General features: G+C 42.0%; 2 protein-coding genes across 2 annotated transcripts in view; both read left to right on the forward strand.

The window, feature by feature from the left end:
* vwa3a (von Willebrand factor A domain containing 3A) overlaps positions 1–4,560 on the forward strand; it is a gene marked incomplete at its 5' end in the record, with an annotated part of 24,380 nt that extends 19,820 nt beyond the window's left edge. Inside the window, 5 exons of the mRNA XM_080448301.1 lie at positions 531–675; positions 809–960; positions 1,707–1,827; positions 4,156–4,253; positions 4,393–4,560. Coding sequence (XP_080304427.1) covers positions 531–675; positions 809–960; positions 1,707–1,827; positions 4,156–4,253; positions 4,393–4,429 — 553 coding nt within the window. The 3' untranslated portion in view covers positions 4,430–4,560. The remainder of the gene's footprint in view (positions 1–530; positions 676–808; positions 961–1,706; positions 1,828–4,155; positions 4,254–4,392) is intronic.
* Positions 4,561–6,266: 1,706 nt separating this feature from the next.
* The window catches only part of sdr42e2 (short chain dehydrogenase/reductase family 42E, member 2), an 18,266-nt gene continuing 7,032 nt past the window's right edge, over positions 6,267–17,500 (forward strand). Inside the window, exons 1-7 of the mRNA XM_080446265.1 lie at positions 6,267–6,397; positions 8,249–8,717; positions 9,305–9,400; positions 10,611–10,668; positions 11,714–11,832; positions 12,463–12,538; positions 16,754–16,836. Coding sequence (XP_080302391.1) covers positions 8,262–8,717; positions 9,305–9,400; positions 10,611–10,668; positions 11,714–11,832; positions 12,463–12,538; positions 16,754–16,836 — 888 coding nt within the window. The 5' untranslated portion in view covers positions 6,267–6,397; positions 8,249–8,261. The remainder of the gene's footprint in view (positions 6,398–8,248; positions 8,718–9,304; positions 9,401–10,610; positions 10,669–11,713; positions 11,833–12,462; positions 12,539–16,753; positions 16,837–17,500) is intronic.

Below are 17,500 nucleotides of genomic sequence, written 5' to 3' on the forward strand. Positions count from 1 at the left end.
ATGGGGCTGGTGAAGTCCACGGGGCATTTGCCGTGACATATGGTGCTTTCTGACACACATCAGTTAAGGACACACCAAGGACGTGGTTTTTATTTAAGAAGTGCTACGATTCATTACTCACACAGGGTTGAAAATATGACCTAATGTCCAGTTTTATTCCTTTTGACATTGTTGTACTGTAGAGTCAGCATTGCAGTTCAGAATAGAGCGCTGGACAGTGTGTTTGTTAAATATGTCAATTTCCAGCCAAATATTGTAACTTATAATAAGTCAAAGGGACTCGGATTGGACTGAAACCTTGACCAAATTTGGAGTCATACATCATAGATATGTTATAGACGACTGACGTCATAGTTGACTGACATCAAAGGCTGGCCACATGAAGTCCAAGATCCACATTGGAGCCACACCGTTCCCATGTGGGGGAGATCCACATGATTAGATTTTTTTTGTTTCTAGTTCAAATTCTACCAGCAGCATCTCTACTTAGCCCTAGTGTTTAAACACATAATATTTCTCTTTCCCCCCAGGTTCTCCCTAGTTGCATTCTCCGGGGAGGTGAGGGTGTGGCACACAGCACTACAGGAGCCCAGTGAGGAGCAGTGCCGCGATGCTGTGGAGTGGGTGTCTCAGCTGGACACCCACGGGTGCACCAACACGCTGGGTGCTCTGCAGGTGAGACGAGCTATTGTTTAACGTTGATTTGTTTCCATTGATTTCGTGCCATGCATGTCTGACCATTTGTGATATTATAACCTCTGTTATAATATATGTTTGATTAACGGTGGCATGGTTCCGTTCCCTCCAGGCTGGCTGTGGGTTCGAGGACAGGGTGGGTCTGTACTTGCTGAGTGACGGCAAGCCTGATTGCAGCTGTAGCTTGGTGCTCAGAGAGACAAAGCTACTGACCACCGGCCGACACATCACTGTACACACTGTATCTTACAACTGTTCTGACAGGTACTGGATATACACAGCAAACCCTATATCGTTGCTGTCGGGCAGAAACCTCTTGGCTCCATATTTTAACTTTATGTGTTTTTTCGTAAATAAATGCCCTGCTTGATCATACTACAGCATCACACAAAAGCTTCAAAAGTAGCATATTTACAAGCTCAGATTTTGAGCTTGTCGATCTGCTACTTTTGCAATTTCTTTATTTGAATCCTGAAAAATAACTGTTTTGGACATGTGAGGTTTCCACCCGACAGAGAGACGTATACTTGATTGTCCCCCAGGGGACTATAATTGGCCAAATCCTTGTCCCCCTCTACACCAAATCCCTAGCTGCTCTTCAAGCTCACAACGCGTCGCAACAGAACGTGCTGTGGAACTGCCATTTTTGCTAATCGCCTATTATGACCCGCCAAGAATAGGTATAACCTACTGTATAAGGGTACATTTTTTATATTTATTCAGACATTGTTTGCTTTATTTGAATAAGATAGTAGAGAAACTGTAAACTTCATTTGGAATCAAACTGGTTACTTTGCGATTATGCAGTCGACGCACTATCCAGTCATGGATCGCATGCCATTCAAGGGTTCCTTTTTATGCTTTCAAAAACATTGTGTAAGTGGCTTGAGACAAAACTGCTACTAATCCATTGGCCACGATTAAGGAATTCAGTCCATAAATGTCACCTTGAACACCAATGAGTTATTTTTCATTGCATGCATGTTGCTCGTTGGCTCTCGTCTAAACAGTGTGGCAAATGACTTCCTGAGGGACATGGCACACCAAACTGGGGGACGCTATCACCGCGGCCACGACGATGCAGATTCACTCATCACCCGACTGTTGGCATCCGGGGGACGTGATGTAGACGTGAGCAACACATAACACACACGCACGCACGCACGCACTCTCTCTCACACACACACACACACACACACACACACACACACACACACACACACACACACACACACACACACACACACACACACACACACACACACACACACACACACACACACACACACACACTTTGATTGATTTTGGTGATAGCACAGAAAAGAGCACAATATCACTTCACGACATACAGTCACTGTTCATCACTTATTTCCATTGTGGTCTTCTGGACATACAACATAAAACAAAAACACGAAAGTGCAGCAACAATGAGCACAAACTCTAAACAATGTAAAACATGTAGAATTGTTTTATGAAAGATATAAATGTAAAATTATCCATGACCTCCTAGTTAGTACATACAGTATTACTGATTTCCCTTTTTTAAAGTGCATAAACCTTTAAAGTCACAACTAGAAAGCGGAATTAGCTCAGTAGAGTGCAAATCTCCACCAGGAGGCAACACCCTACCCTTCTCCAGGTTTCTGTCTGTCTGGAATGTGATGACAATGTTTGGGGTTGTGCGTGAATATGAAAAGGGATGGGGGGCAATGGGGAGAAAAGGACTTTCACTGATTATATCACCAGTCAATCAAAGGTTGTGATTTGAAATGTAAGTGTTGGGTTTTTGCTTTCCCAAAGTCACTTTGCCTGACCTTTGCTAGACATAAGCGCTGTAATATCCTTGACATGAGTATGTATGTATGGGTAAATGTGTGTATGTATGCATGTATGTATGTATGTATGTATGTATGTATGTATGTATGTATGTATGTATGTATGCATGTATGTATGTATGTATGTATGTATGTATGTATGTATGTATGTATGTATGTATGTATGTATGTATGTATGTATGTATGTATGTATGTATGTATGTATGTATGTATGTATGTATGTATGTATGTATGCATTCATGCATGCATGCATGCATGCATGCATGCATGCATGCATGCATGCATGCATGCATGTATGTATGCATGCATGCATGCATGCATGCATGCGCATGTATGCATGTATGTATGTATGTATGTATGTATGTATGTATGTATGTATGTATGTACTGTATGTACTGTATGTACTGTATGTACTGTATGTATGTATGTATGTATGTATGTATGTATACACCGTATGTATACAGTATGTACTGTCAGTAGTACAGTAGGTAGTTATGTATAGGTACACAGTACATACCGGTATGTATATGGTATGTATATGCACAGTATGTATGGTATGTATATGCACAGTATGTATGTATGTAGGAATGTACGTAGGCATGTATGTCCCCCAGCTCGTCCACTGCTAAAGCCAGCAACATCCCTTTGTTTTAGCCAGTGCCTAGGAAAATAAACCACTCCCCCGTTTGACAACTTATTGAAAGCCAGTTCAATTCTGGCATGGGACGTGTGTGTGTGTGTGTGTGTGTGTGTGTGTGTGTGTGTGTGTGTGTGTGTGTGTGTGTGTGTGTGTGCGTGTGTGTGTGTGTGTGTGTGTGTGTGTGTGTGTGTGTGTGTGTGTGTGTGTGCGTGCCGGTGTGACGAGCATACATGCATGTGTCAGACTGCTCCTACCTGTTTTCATTGTTGCAACACTTAAAATATCAAATATGAAATTTGAGCGGTAATATCGTATATCGTATCGACTTTTGATAGCATTGTTATTTGTAAACATTAAACATGATGTATGTCTTATACTATTGTGATTGTATAATTATAAAATTACATGTTCTCTATTATGCCCTTTGGGCATAATAGAGAACATATAATTTCCTCCAGAACATATAATTTCCTCCTGCACAGTATCTGTTTATGTATTCTTCATTTTTTCAGATTTTAACTTTTTTGTGCAAATAAATAAAAGAAAACAGTTCAAATTTACATGAAAATGAAAAGTAATGGCATGTAGCAGTGGCATGAGATGTACACAGCTAGGCTAAATGTGAAATGTGGCAGAGCATGGCAGCATGTCTCAGGAATGAGACCTCGGACCTGTGTGACTGATCTGATGCTGTCAGCGACTCAGCGTGCACAAGATATATGACACTAATTAACCTAGTAGTATGTGAGATTACTGTAGCTGCGAACACACACACACACGCACACACACACACACACGCACGCACGCACGCACGCACGCACACAGGCAGGCAGGCACGCAGGCACACACGCCAACAAAAACAAACAACATTTTACTTTGCATAGCCTACCAGGAAGATACAAATCAGAACCAAATATGTAAGTAAAATATGTTATTATAAATTATAAATGCTGATGGTGTCTCTCTGTGCTTTCCACCCAACAGTCTCCAGAGCTTCCAGACTTCGAGGGAGATGACTTGAGAGGATTAGTTCGTGAAATTAACAAATTAGGACTGTTTCGGAAACAGGCTCAATCTTTTAGGTTAGTGTATGGTCAATTTATATAACTATCGAAAACTACACATAAAAACAACTCACCTTTTATTGCCATCACATTGATACATGTGGTTAAATATATAGTTTGATTTGAATGATAAGACTAAATACTTCTTCTTTTACAGAGACATCATTACAAAGAAGACTGCCGATGCAAGCTGACCTAAAATTGCTGACTTATTTCCATCTTGTGTCCGTGGAGGTGGCGCATCCATATTTGGATAAATGGCACACTACTATGATATTACATGAGAATTCATCTGTGAAAAGATTGTAACTCAAAACTAATGATTGCATTGAGTGTGATTGCACAATGAGTAATCAAAGTCTGTATAGGTGTTCAGTCGGACACATCACACATATGTAGCCTAGAATAAAATATTCCACTTTATGTATTAAAATAAATAAACTCAGAGCTATACCTCGCTTGAGTCTGGTGATTTCATCAACTGTATTCTCATCATATTTCCTATACACTCTAATATATAATATACTTAAAGAGGTGGTGCCATGGTTTTGCACTTTTTCTGTTTTTCATGTGTCTATGAGGTTGATAGAACTTCATAAAGCCCCCCGGTGGTGTTTTTATGGTGTTTTATGTCTTCTCTGACTATTTGGAGTTTCTTCCTGGAGGCTGAAACCTTGAGGGTCAAACGTGCCAATAGAGAAACAGCGCTTTAGTGACATCACAAAGCCATACCCTCCCCCTCATTATCATAACACAACAGGTGTGGGCATGAGGAGGAGGAGGGACAAGGACAGGTGGGTGGTACTAAGGTGGTGGAGGAGGTGCTAAGGTGAGAACCAGGTATACTTAATGAACTGGAGGCGTGTCCACATAAAAACATAATTTTAACAATTTCTGTACACTTTTTTGTTGTTGAAAAAAATCCTTAAATAATAAGAATACCTTATGATCAGGTTTTAGGGTTGAAAAATATCATGGCACCCCATCTTTAAAAAATATATAACAGTTCAACCCTAAAATCTCTATTCTGAGGGGAACATTAGCCGAAAATAGCCGCTCTACACGCTCACAACGCCTCGTAGATCGACTATTTTTGGCAAAGAGGTTTGGTGTAAAGGGAAAAAAGAGCAGATCAAGTACAGACTAGCCAACGGTCAAGTTTAGTATCTGTATTGAGGGTTTCAGTGGTTAAATGTCTGAAATAAACAAACAAAAAACATTAATTCACACAACACTGATAGTCTATGAAGCTATCTATGAAATCTATGAAAATGTTTAATTTGCAACACAATTTTTGTGGGGGGTCCCTGCTTAATCTCTCTCTCAGATAAGGGGTCCTTGGTCTGAAAAACGTTGAAAACCCCTGCTTAGTTACTAAGCTAATTTGTTGGTAGAATAGGTGTAAAGTAACTAAGTACATTTACTCAAGTACTGTACTTAAGTACAATTTTGAGGATTTATTTACTTTCTTCAGTATTTACAATCTTCAATACTTTTACTTCTATTCTGTGTATCAGAAAAATATCATTCTTTTACTCACTACAATTATATGAAAACTTTAGTTACATGACAAAACACACTAACCACTTCAGACCTATATATATATTTTGGCCATTTGAAAATAGCAAATCTACAAGCTCACAATACAACGTGTTGTGAGCTTGTAGATCTGCTATTTTCAAAAGTTTTTTTAATACATTTTGAACTTGTGAAATTCTGCACTACTGAGTACTTAATTACTTTTGGTACTTTAAGCATATTTTGATGCCGATACTTTTGTACTTTTACTCAAGTACATTTTAATACGGGACTTCTACCTGTAACAGAGTATTTCTACATTGCAGTATTCTTACTTTTACTTAAGTAAAACATGTGAGTAGCCTACTTCTTCCATCACTGTAGAATAGCATCATCAATACGTCGGCAACGAACGTGTGCGCGCCTTCTACAGTATTTACGGTAGGCGGCTAGCAGGTAAAAGCGCAGGTGACACAGCTCTGTGGTGACTACAGGTGACTGACAGACAGCTGCAGGGTGACATGCAGCTGCAGGGACACTTTAAAGAGGATCCACCACGGGGGGGAGAGTGATCTATTCTGTGATCAGAGAGGGAACTAGTTGGCCAAACCTGTGGATAAACTGAAAGAATACAACAACCAAAGGTAAGTTGATGAACATAGTTTTGAGCAGTGGTTCCCAAACTTTTTAGCTCAATACACCAAAAGAGAAATGTGATGTCTCCCCAGGACCCAAACTAGTGAAAATAGCAGATCTAAGCACAGATTGGCTATTTTCACTACTTCTTAAGCTTTTTTTTCTAATTTATTGAATTTCTTTGATTTTATTTTTTTATTATGGAATTATTTAGAAAAATCATAGCATTTGTTTCAATTCATGATTTTTGTAAAATATATTTTGAAATAATAAGAATTAAAAACAAAATGTAGTATAAACAAAAACTAAAGGGATGTATATTTACTCGTGACCCATACAAATTTGTCTGCGACCGAAAAATGCGTCCCGACTCCCGACTCCCGACCCACTGTTTGGGAATCAGTGGTTTTTGGTTTAGAGTTAGGAAGAATCTGTAAATAATAGGTTATGTGCCATTAACTCATCCTACTGTACCTTTACTCTCATCAGGTTTATCTTCCTTAAATGACATTGATTTATTTTTTACTTTACCTTTCAATAGTTGTGTCTATTTATAGCATCTCATAACATGTTGCGCTCAAGAACGCAGCTAGGTTTAACCAAACAAATCTAACGATACCCTACATGCTACATTTACGTTTAATTCTGAATTCTGAGACTAGAATTCTAGTTGTTCTTCATAAAACGTTACGTAGGCCTAATTAGACAATTAAACAAGACAATTAAACAATTAGACAACTTTGAATATGCTAGAATATGCTTAATATTGAACTGTTCTAAACGTGTGATGATGTGTAGGAGTAGACAAACATTGGAAGCCACTATGAATCCATTTCACAATAATCTATCTAGTTCTATTGAAATAAAGCGTTGCCTAATTACCCTGTGATTTGGCATAGGTTAATATAGGCAGAGTTTTGGGCTATTTATTATAATGCAGTGAAGCGTTTTCACAAGTGTGGGAAGACCATCAACAAACAAATTAAAAGTTGTTATTTTCTGCAAGGTTAACAACGTTCACGTCCTATTGTACGTTTATGTAAATAAGTGCGGGAGTTATTATTTTTTGTATTTTTTTTTACATTAGCCTACAGTATAATGAAATCCATGCCAGAACATTTCTCCAAAGTTGGCTACAATTAGGAATTTATTGTTAATATAAGGATGCTTTCTTTGGTTTTGGTTCATTCTAAATGTTGTATTTGTGAATTAATTAGTTAATTACTTGAATAATTCTACTTAATTGAGTATTGAGAAAATATTTAGCTAAAATATTAATACAAAATGAATATAGACATAATCTTGAAAATCGTGATAGTGTCCCTTTAAGACCAGCTATTGCACTGTGATGAATGCACCTCCTCCTGCCTCAGCATCTATATGCAGCTGATTAGACCCGGCTGCTAAACATTCTATGTTTTAACAAGGTCAAATGAGAAACACACTCAAGTCCAACAATTGTTGCAAACAAGGATCTTGTATTCAGGATGACATGAGCAACGTGTTGCAGCTGACGAAGCACTAAGCGAAGCGCATTGCTCATCATGTCCTCCTGAATAACAAGTGCCTTGTTTGCAACAATTTTTGGACCTGAGTGTGCGGTTACTAATGGTTACCACCACAAATATTTGTGGCTTGTTTTATCTCATATTATTTTACAGTTGCCAGCTCCTATTGTCCCACAGAAGCTACTGTACTGTGTTGTACACTCTGCTTTTTTCCTTTTACTAGCAGTCATTGTTTGAACTTTGGTTTGTTCAAACACATTGATGGACCGCAGCTGTGCACGGTTGCTACTCCATAACCACCACGTCACCATGTCCTCTTTCGTCCTCTCTCCTTCCCATGCTCCCCACCAGTTACAGACAGTGAATGGAGCTGTGTGGTCCCAGCATGAATGACATTGGAGGCTCTGTGTGTCAGGTGGAGCAGCTGCCCTGCCCCGGTGTCTCCCTATCCAACCCCGGCAGCGGTCTGTGCCGCCTGCAGGCCAACGGACACCAGTTCCACAGCCTCCACACCAGCACCCACCAGCCCTGGGTCAACCAGCCGTCCGCCGCCATGGCATCCACTCCAACCTCAGCCATCCGACACAAGGTCAACGGAGCAGTGGGGGGCTGGAGCAGTAGCCAAGACTGTGCAACCTCCGGCCTGGGAGAGGGGGCAGCTCTGCCACGCAGGGGCCCCGGGAAGGTGCTGGTTACGGGCGGAGGTGGGTACTTCGGCTTCAGACTGGGCAGGGCGCTGGCCAGCCGGGGAATCCCGGTGATCTTAATGGACTTGCACAAGCCACCCTGGGATACTCCAGATGGAGCCATCTTCCACCAGGTGAGGGGTGATGCTGTCACTGCTGGGCTTAACTGTGGGTGTCTGCTGTACATCAGCACGAAGGCGGATGTGTGTCACAGTCTACTGTTAGGATTCATTGACTTTTTTTCAGGGACAGCTTAACATACTATGTGGGGGTCAGGGAATAGAACACGCCTGCCTTGGGAGCCCCGAGTGGGGTAGCCCAGGCAGGTGTCCTGTGGTTAATGTAGGTGATGGCTGGAAGAAGACACAGATGAGTGATCCGTCCCAGAGTGCCAGCTGTTGACTGAATGGAGACAGATTCAGGTTTCATGATTCAGGTTTCAGCTGCAGACCTCATGGTGCGCTTACCTTAATTATGCTGCCCTTCTATGGGATAATCTCTGACACAACGCACACAATTAACATATCACTTACGCTACGTCAAAGCTCTCAGCTCATCCAAATGTTTAAATAATGTTGCGGTTGCTGCGTTTAGAATACAGCTGAGGTATTTTCTCCCCTGGCTGCTTTCAGCCTGTTTTATCACATACCTGTAGATAGAAAGTTTTAAATGAAATCACCAACAAACCAAGTAACCCCATCTCCCCATCTCGTTCATTCAGAGTGACATCCGGGACTACGCTTCTCTTCACAAGGTTTGCGAAGGGGTGGAATGTGTTTTCCACACAGCTTCCTATGGCATGTCTGGGCCAGAACAGGTGAGTGCACATCTCTCCCCATCATCCAGTATGACTGGTTTGGAGAATACGCTACACTTTACAACTATTTTCAGTTGATTGTTAAATGCATGTTAAATCTAGAGGAATAATAATGGAATAGATGAACTAAGAGACAGAGATGAGCATGTTCAGAGAATGATGATATTGTGCATGATTCTCTCCTGCATGTGCATATTCCCTCCTGTTGCAATGTAAAAAGAACTAAATGTTCAGAACTATTTGCTAAGATTTGAATCATGCTGATTTTAGAGATCTGCTATCGCTCACACGCACGCACGCACGCACGCACGCACGCACGCACACACGCACGCACGCACACACGCATGCACGCACGCCCGCACGCACGCAAATAATATCAAGTATACCATGAGTCATAATCAGTAGGCTAAACACTCCAACCTGTATTGTCTTTCAATACTGTGGATTGGCAGTTAAGGCTTAACTGTTAAGCAACCCAAATCAAATAAGGTCTTTACCCAGCTGTTTAATTAGGTTCACCATTAATGTTTCCCTTGCGACATTTCAATTTTTGCTGCGCACCAACACAAGTACATACAGTAATATCTCCCAGACTTTGCTTTCTTAGGCCATACCATACCACATAATCCACATACCCTACATACCATCTCATTGTAATGTTTATTGTGTGCGTGTGGGTGGAAGCAGCCAATATCCATCATGATCAGCTGTACAATGCCATCAGACAAGTTTCTTTCTCCACAAAACCTCCTGTTCTGTACTGGATGTCTCTAAGGCTGTCATTCCAGAGAACACCTTATTCCAAATTCTTATCGATATGATCCTCCTAACACCATAGTCACAAGCTGAAGTGACATTAAACATTGGTCAATTTATCATTAGCCTCGATCTCCAGGCTTTTATTGTTTAGTTTTGCTAAAAAATAAAAGCCTGGAGGAGCGCGTCGGTGTACCCGGTATAAGAAGTGTTTAATTTCCCCAACCAACCAGAGTGCAGTGGGCGTCGCTCGTAATGTTGTGTTAACGGGGCGGGGGTTGACGGACAGATCGGTGAACCAATGGGATCAGGCGCAATCTCTCCGCGCCTCTATACACCCGCCCCTCTATACACGAAAACAGGAGCGCTAGTGCAGCCTAATTTATCATAGACCTGATGCATGGTATAAAAATGTTGACATTTAGAAGTGATGTTTCCCTCTGTGTCTCCAAAGTTAAGGAAGGAGCAGGTCGAGTCTGTCAACGTGGGCGGGACCAACAACATTATAAATGGTACAGATACCTTGTGACACAAACATTATGAGCATTCCACAGATTGAATGCTGTCAACAGTTGTTATCTCTCATACTCTGCAAGCACTGTAAATGGTTGGAGGGCATTTGGTATTCTGTGATGTGACAATGTGTTTGTAAACACCACTAGGCACTCATTAGGTTTGTCAAAGCCTCTGCGAGTATCTATACCCAGTGGTTCTCAAAGTGGGGTCTGGAGACACCCAGGGGTCCTTGAGGGGTTTCCAGGGCCCCCCCACAATTATTTCACCATCTAGAATGGCCCAATGAGAGAATGTAGAATAACTATTTCATTCTCTCCACTGTTATCTCCCTATAGTACCAGTATAGACCTGAGGACCTTGGCCTAATCTTTTTCTAAGCCTTTAGATGGTGGCTAGGACACAATTAATAGCTAATTTAGGACCTGGAAATGTACAATAATGACTATATTGCTATAAAAGTAACATTTTATTTGGGGTCAGACAGTCATACCCCTTTTCAAACAAGAGCTCTTTAATGTTTCAAGGTCTCTTAGGACAGAGAGAAACAATGTATTGTTTAAGGTATGTGGAAAACAGTTTTAGTATGTTGGGAGAGGTTTTTCATCCGAAAGTCTAAAGAGGAAAGTTGACAGTGTAACATTCAAAGAAGGCCAGTGGTAGGCCGCCTTGGCTACCACTATAGACAGTTGTAGAATTCTGTTCAAAATCTCATAGAACAACAACAATCCTCTCCTATGGGGTCCCTGTATCAATTTGGGCTTCCTTGGCCAGAAATTGCTTGAGAACCACTGCTGTGTGTCTCTCCATTGTGTCACCAAAAATCATACGTTCCTAATTAACAAAAGATGACAAAAATAGGTCTTTCTTATATGACAGACCTATTTTTGTCATCTTTTCCAATGCGTGATGTGATCTGAGACATTTCGCTCTAATGACAAGCGCAAGTGTCATTCTATTTTTGCGTTTGAATTTGATTGTAGTTTTCTACCTGACGTCTTATGCCACCTGCCATTTTGCTTTGTTTACATCGTCTGTTTTCAGTGTGTAAAGAGCGGGGCATCTCTAGGCTGGTGTACACCAGTACGGTCAACGTGGTATTTGCTGGCAGGCCAATCGAGGAGGGCGATGAGGATTCTGTGCCCTATGTGCCTCTGGATATGGTGAGTATAAAGGCTTTTAACCAACAATTTCTTTTTAAACGAATTGGAAATGTAATGACATGCCCAAAATAGACATGCCAGTGTTAAAGTGGTTAACATCAAGACTCCTGTTTGTAAAATGAAATGGATCAATCCTCTTCTGGTGCAACCATCTACATTCCAATGGTGCTAGAGACTACCAAGGACAATTACAATAAAGCAAACATCGATAAACATTATGTCTGCAATCTGGATAACGTTGCTGTCGGGCAGATCCCTCTTATCTCCATATTCCAACTTATTGTGTTTTTTCGTAAATACCCTATTTGATCACACTGCGTCACACATTAGCATCAAAAGTAGCAGATCTACAAGCTCGAAATGCGGCATGAAGCGACACGTTTGAGCTTGTCGATCGGCTACTTTTGCTATTTTTTTATTTGAATCCTGAAAAATTACACTTTCGGACATATGAGGTTTCCACCCGACAGAGACGATAAGTACTGTAATTGTGCTGCTTTAGGGATTCTGCCTTATTTACTCTGTAAAACGTTGATTTGCTCGTACATCGCAGGATCTTGACTACTGTGCTTCAAACTGAATGAGGAGTGAAGTAATTGATCTCTAACATGACGTTCATCTCTGTTCCAGCACATAGACCATTACTCCAGAACCAAAGCCGTTGCAGACCAATTGGTCCTTTCTGCCAATGGATGCTTGCTTAAAGGTGAGTCATGATCTGTGTGTTAGGAATGTGATGATTGAAAAGACAAACACATACATACAAACACACAACATTGAAAATGTGAAAGAAAGTTCTCGTCATCAATGTTCAAGGGAAAGGGGGTTCACGGCATGTAGAATCACCAATGTGTGTGTGTGTGTGTGTGTGTGTGTGTGTGTGTGTGTGTGTGTGTGTGTGTGTGTGTGTGTGTGTGTGTGTGTGTGTGTGTGTGTGTGTGCGTGCGCACACGCATGCATGCATGTGTGAGTATGTGTGTGTGTGTGTGTGTGTGTGTGTGTGTGCTTGTGTGTGTGTGTGTGAGTGTGTGTGTGTGTGTGTGTGTGTGTGTGTGTGTGTGTGTGTGTGTGTGTGTGTGTGTGTGTGTGTGTGTGTGTGTGTGTGTGTGTGTGTGTGTGTGTGTGTGTGTCTGTGTGTGTGTGTGCGCGTGTGCGCGCACGTGCATGCGTGTGTTTGTGTTTGTGTTTGTGTTTGTGTTTGTGCATGTGCTTGTACATGTGCCGCCCTCTGAGCTAATTGTTGCTATAGACACCAAGATGTGCACATGTGCAATCCAATCCAACTAGACCTGCTGACAGTGACACCAGTTTAAATTTAGAACTGGCAGCACAATAACACTGGAGTACAGTGATCACCTGACACCAGATTGTCTCAAGCAGTCTGCAGCGTGCAGGCACACACACACACACACACACACACACAGACACACACGCACGCACGCACGCACGCACGCACACACACACTCAAGTACTCTATCTCTCTCTTCCTCCCTACCCCTTTGTCTTTCACAGACAGACACACACAAACAAACAAACACTTGTACCTGTATCTATTCCCTAGTCCCTTATAGAAAGTACAACTGCCTGCCCAGGTGTGTGAGGGAATTCTTCACACCTCACTCTTTGGCAACTCCAGAGTTTCTCCTAAAGAGCAGGTGGAAGCTTTGCATTCCATCTCGGGGTGTAACCATATACACAGACACTGTATACAATATCACTGGCCTCTTGTTTCTTTATTCAATTAAGCTCAGAGCATGGGCTATGTCATTATATACGCATGTCTAAAGTCAATGCATCTGCTGACTGCTGCAGGAGGATGTGGTTTACATCAAGTATTAGTTACTGTCTCTGTTCAGGCTAATATATGGGTGGCTTTAGAATGGGTGGTAATAGAAAGGGTGGCATTATGAAGTGCTACATGGGGCATTTATGTCATCGCTAGTTGGAAAACATTTGAGTGCACAAATACTGTATGTGTTACTTACTTACTTATCCTCTTTGTCCCGGTTGGGGCATAAGGCCGCAATCATACACTGCCTCTGAATCCTGTCTCGTGCTTTGGCCTGCGCTTCGTCCCAGGAAAGAACCATCTCCTTCAGCTCCATCATTACTGTCCTTCGCCAGGTGATCTTTGGTCTACCCCTCTTTCTCTTCCCAACTGGGGTCCATCTCAAGGCAACTTTGGGTAACCTTTCATTGGGCATCCTCAATACATGACCGAGCCATCTTAACCTCCGTCTCCTTATCTCAAGGGACATATGCAAGCTGCCTGTCTTCTTATAAAGTTCCTCATTCGAGATTCTATTTTGGCCAAAAGATGTTGCAGATCCTACGTAAGCAGCTATCGTGGAAGACGTCAACCTTTCTCATATCCTGTTTTGTTACTCTCCAGCACTCAGAGCCATATAGCAGGACAGACTTAACATTGCTGTTGTAGAGCCTGAGTTTGGTTTTAAGGCTACATTGTTTAGACTTCCAGATGTTGCGAAGTTGGCTGAAAGCACCTCTTGCTTTGTTGAGACGCGTCTTGATGTCTTTTTGCGTTCCACTTTCACTGCTTATGAGGCTTCCGAGGTATGTAAAGTCTTCTACACATTCCAACGCCTCTCCATCGATGGTGATTGGAGGTGCTGTTGGGGCATTGATGCAACATCACCTGGGTCTTTTTCTGGTTGATGTACAGACCAGTTCACTTTGCATAATTGCTTAGCCGGTCAGACTTCTCCTGGAGGTGTCTACGAGTGGATGACATGACTGCCAAATCGTCTGCAAAGTCAAGGTCTTCCATAAAGGAGAACAGGGTCCATTGGATTCCACGGGGACGGTCTGATGTAGTTTGACGCATAACCCAGTCGATGGTAATCAGGAACAGAATAGGGGAGAGGATGCAGCCTTGTCTTACTCCAGATTTAATGGGAATTGACTCTGTCAAGGTGTTATCAAGGATGACACTGCATTCAAAATGTTCATAGAATTTTCCAATGATGTTGACCATTTTGGAAGGTATTCCATATGCCCTTAGGATCTTCCATAGGCTCTCGCGATGAATACTGTCAAATGCCTTCTTAAAATCAATAAAGTTAATATACAAGGGGGCGTTCCACTCAATACACTGTTCGATGATGTTGCGTAAGGTAAAGATCTGATCGATACAACCTCGACCTTTGCGAAATCCTGCCTGTTCCTCTCTAAGCTTGACATCTATGGCACTATCAAATCTCTTAAGAAGGATTCTGCAAAAGACATTACTAGGGACGGACAGAAGTGTTATGCCTCGCCAGTTGTCACAGTTTTTCAGGTCACCTTTCTTAGGAAGCTTGCATATGAGGCCCTTGATCCATTCCCTTGGTATGGCATTCTGTCGATTACTTTGATTAATAAGTTAACAATTTGAGTAATGTTTTTCTAATCTTGTCTAATATCAGACCTAATATCAGGTGATCACTGTACTCCAGTGTTATTGTGCTGCCAGCTCTAAACTTAAACTGGTGTCAGCAGGTCTAGTTGGATTGGATTGCACATGTGCACATCTTGGTGTCTATAGCAACAATTAGCTCAGAGGGCGGCACATGTACAAGCACATGCACAAACACAAACACAAACACACGCATGCGCGCGCGCACACACACACACACACACACACACACACACACACACACACACACACACACACACACACACACACACACACACACACACACACACACACACACACACACACACACACACACACACACACACACACACACACATATACTCACACATGCATGCATGCGTGCGAGCGCACGCACACACACACACACACACACACACACACACACACGCTGCCTCATTTTTGGAAGACATACACCGTCGATTTAACGATAGATACACTACCAACGTTAAACCTCTTATCTAGAAACGATATCATTTATGGTGTTGGAAGACAGTAGAATGGAATTTGTCATTATTGTTGTTATTTTGGGCAAGTTTCCTATACATAAACAAGTAAGACGCGCGAACGCGGGAAGCGAACGCAAAAAAAATGGGGGGAAAAATGGAAAAAAAATATTTAAAAAAAGTAACCAATAAAAAAAAAAATTTTAAATTAAAAACAAATCTGCGTTAAAAGGAGCATCTTAGAAAAATACAAATTCACCAAAAGAAAACTTTGAATGTTTTTGAACAATTCAACAAAGTGTTTGAAGTGCCTGTTTCACCCACTTCCGGGGGGCGGAGCCAAAATCCGAGCCCAATGTATTTGTTCGTAGACCCCCACTTAGGGGGGGTAGAAAAAGTTTCGGAGCGATTCGGGCACTTTTCATTTAACATGGGGTTTCAATGGGGAGTTTTTAGGAGCCTTCTCCGGGGCGTGGCTTCCGGGGGAAGGGGCGGGCTTAAACACAACCTTGACAGGTGTGTTCAGATTTCAAAGACCTTTCATTTGATGTATGGTACGTCTAAATTGGACATTTACTTATCTCAGAGGAGCTGCACAAAGGCAGTGCACACAGACACACAGAGACGCAGAGACACAAAGGCAGTGCACACAGAGGCACACACAGACAGAGACACAACCCGAGCACGGTTTCATAGTAAGCTCCACTTGCGCGGAGGCGCGCCTCCTTACGCTGCGTTCGCAATAATAAATATACACGAAGACATATCACATTTTCAGCTTTCAAATCTGAATTGTCACTATATCTCCTCTCCTTGAACAATATGATATGAAAAAAGAAAATGCAAAGAAGCTTTTGGACTCAACCAAACGCTTTTTCTTTTGATTATTTATGTCTGTGTTGGTACCAAAAAGTGTGATGTTAGATGTTTAGTGACCTGCTGAACCATGTACTATGCCTTATGTTTGTTATTCATAAAAACTTAAAACAATCAAACAAGACACAAAAAATAAGTTAAAGTCTGGCTTCCCCTCACATCCAAGGTGGAGGTGTGTTGCGGACATGCGTCCTCCGCCCGTCTGGAATCTACGGCCCAGAGGAGAGAAGACATCTCCACAGAGTGATGGTGAGTGGCAGCCGTACCACCGTAAACAAACCAAACTCATTGACTGTTGTCTTGCTACTACGGTATCTGTTCCACACGAGACACCAGTGTCAGCCCAATTACTGTGCCCTTAGCTGGCAGCATGTGTGCCTGCCTGAAGCGCGTACATTATTGATAGGGACCTCTGTAGGTAATAGGTATCTCATTACGACTCTTCTGTTTTTCTCCTGGGCATACTGAGGCAGTCAGGCCACACTGTGTGTAAGGTAGTGAAGTTTGGTTGGCGTTGGTTCAGAGTTTACTGTTGGACAAAGTGGCCTGGCACATGGAGCCAGAGATTCTCATCGGACGTAGTCACTTGCATGCTTGCTTACTTGCACGCATGCACGCACGCACAAATACGCACGCACACACGCGTGCGCACGCACGTGCACATGCTGCATAATTATGACAAACCATAATCCCATTTATTCTTCTTGATATTGTAACCACTAATATTAATCATGATTGTTGATAATGATGATTTGGTGAAATATGTAAAAAATAAAAACCCTGTTCTTAATGTCTGTTGTTCCTTGTGTTCATGATATCGTCGCTCTCGGTCGGAAACCTTGTATGTCCAAAACTGTTCCAAAACCGCACAAAAGTGACAATAGCAGATTTCTGAATCTGCTATTGTCACTTT

This window comes from Gymnoscopelus braueri (assembly GCF_963280865.1).
Source record: "Gymnoscopelus braueri genome assembly, chromosome: 13".
Taxonomy (NCBI): Eukaryota; Metazoa; Chordata; class Actinopteri; order Myctophiformes; family Myctophidae; genus Gymnoscopelus; species Gymnoscopelus braueri.